Below are 1,782 nucleotides of genomic sequence, written 5' to 3'. Positions count from 1 at the left end.
ATGCCAAGATGGCGACAAAATCGAATTCGTAACGCATCACGGAACACTTGCTGTTAATACCTCCAAATCACGATACATATTCGTACCGGATCGTTGAGGATATTATACGCTTAAACGAGACTTAAACTCGACTCGTTTGTCGTAATATCGCGTTGTCGTAAAGTCGGAGGAAAAAATCTCTGAGCCATATGTAGCTCGAGATACATTCACGCTTGGGCGTATAAATTCTGCAGACATTAGATTCTGCACGCGCGTATCTCCTCGTACGATTATCGCTTTGAGTTTAACATAAATACGATGGATCCACGTTTACATAGAAGATCCGAGGCTGAAAAGGGACCGAGCGATTTGGTCAGTGAACAGTTAACCTCAAAATTCCGTTTACCTCGTTTGCTCGACAACGACGCGTCCATTAATGGCGAAACAGCGATTTTGCCGTATAGATACTTTTATATATAAAAAAAAAGAATGATTACTTTCGCAATCCATACCTTTAAAAATATAGTATCCTCGATGACAAACTTTGTAAAATCAAAAATGCGTATAATTTTTTTTGCATCGCTTACGGAGTCAGTAAAAAATTGTTATTAATATATTTATAATATTATATAAATGTATGCATGCTTTCCATTTGGTGACACAAGTCGACACCAATATTCTTTATTATTCATAGAATGCCAAAAAAGATAGAGCAACGGTCATGTCACTTATGTCACTAAATGGAAAACGCCCTGTAATTCTTATGAGAAAGAATTATTTCAATTATTTTATGAAATGCACTTTACTCTGCCATGAGCAAAAAATAATCATGAAATTCACAGCGTGAATTTTAATCTGATATAAAAATAATCTAAATTATTATTTCTAATTTACATGTTATATCACAATAATTGAAAAAAATTTTATTATTGAAACGATATAATTTTTCTTAATATCTTCTGTTCTCTTATATAGATCGTTGAGTGGTTAAATGAGGCCTCCATAAGCATTGCTGAGGACATTAAAATCACAAACATATGTAAAGTACAGGAACTTTTATTGAATAAGGAGCCACATCTGTTAGAGTGTTACTTAAATGACATTCTACAATTCTCTGTAGATAGAAGTTCTGAAGTTAGAAAGACCATTACAGGATTTATCGAAGAATCTGGGTTATTATCAACAATTATTTTTTTCATGATGCAATTTTGTTTATAGAGGAAGTATACATTCAATAACAATATATTTCATAACTGATTTTTTCAGAATAAAATATCCAGAGGTAATCCCTCGTACAGTTCAAATACTCCTTAGATTAGCGTCCGATGAAACATCGGTTGTAGCTAAACGTGCTCTTAGAGCCAGTGGCAGAATTCTTAGAGCTGTTCTCAAGTGGATTGCTAGTGCTACTGTTGTTACGACAGATATGGAATTAGCATGGACACAGCTAAGTGCTCTTAAAGTTCAAATTATTAATATGATTGACAGTGACAATGATGGGTGAGCAGAATGATTAAAAATAATCAAAAATAATCTCTTCATTTGGAATGGTCCTAATGCTGTTAAAATACATTTCAGAATAAGAACACAAGCTGTAAAGTTTCTTGAGGGCGTTATTTTAATACAGACATATCCAGATCCCGACAGTCCAAAAAAGCCTGATGATTTCTCTCTCGAAGATATTCCACTAACATTGAAAATAGCTCGTAGACGAAAATTGGAGGAAGAAGCAAATCACGTTATGGATTTGTTGATTAAGTTTCATGGATCTCCACATGTTAGCAGCGTCAATTTAATGACATG

The 1,782-nt window shown here is 34.0% G+C and overlaps 1 protein-coding gene across 1 annotated transcript in view; it reads left to right on the top strand.

Annotated features, from left to right (window-relative positions):
- The window catches only part of LOC108688795 (symplekin), a 5,920-nt gene continuing 4,138 nt past the window's right edge, over positions 1-1,782 (top strand). Inside the window, 4 exon segments of the mRNA XM_018195212.1 lie at positions 1-351; positions 955-1,151; positions 1,246-1,479; positions 1,558-1,782. Of these exon segments, the coding sequence (XP_018050701.1) occupies positions 298-351; positions 955-1,151; positions 1,246-1,479; positions 1,558-1,782 (710 nt within the window). The 5' untranslated portion in view covers positions 1-297.

The sequence above is a fragment of the Atta colombica genome, unplaced genomic scaffold, assembly GCF_001594045.1.
Source record: "Atta colombica isolate Treedump-2 unplaced genomic scaffold, Acol1.0 scaffold239, whole genome shotgun sequence".
NCBI lineage: Eukaryota > Metazoa > Arthropoda > Insecta > Hymenoptera > Formicidae > Atta > Atta colombica.
The sequence above is the reverse complement of the archived record's forward strand: the minus strand, read 5'-3'. Positions and strand labels throughout refer to the sequence as shown.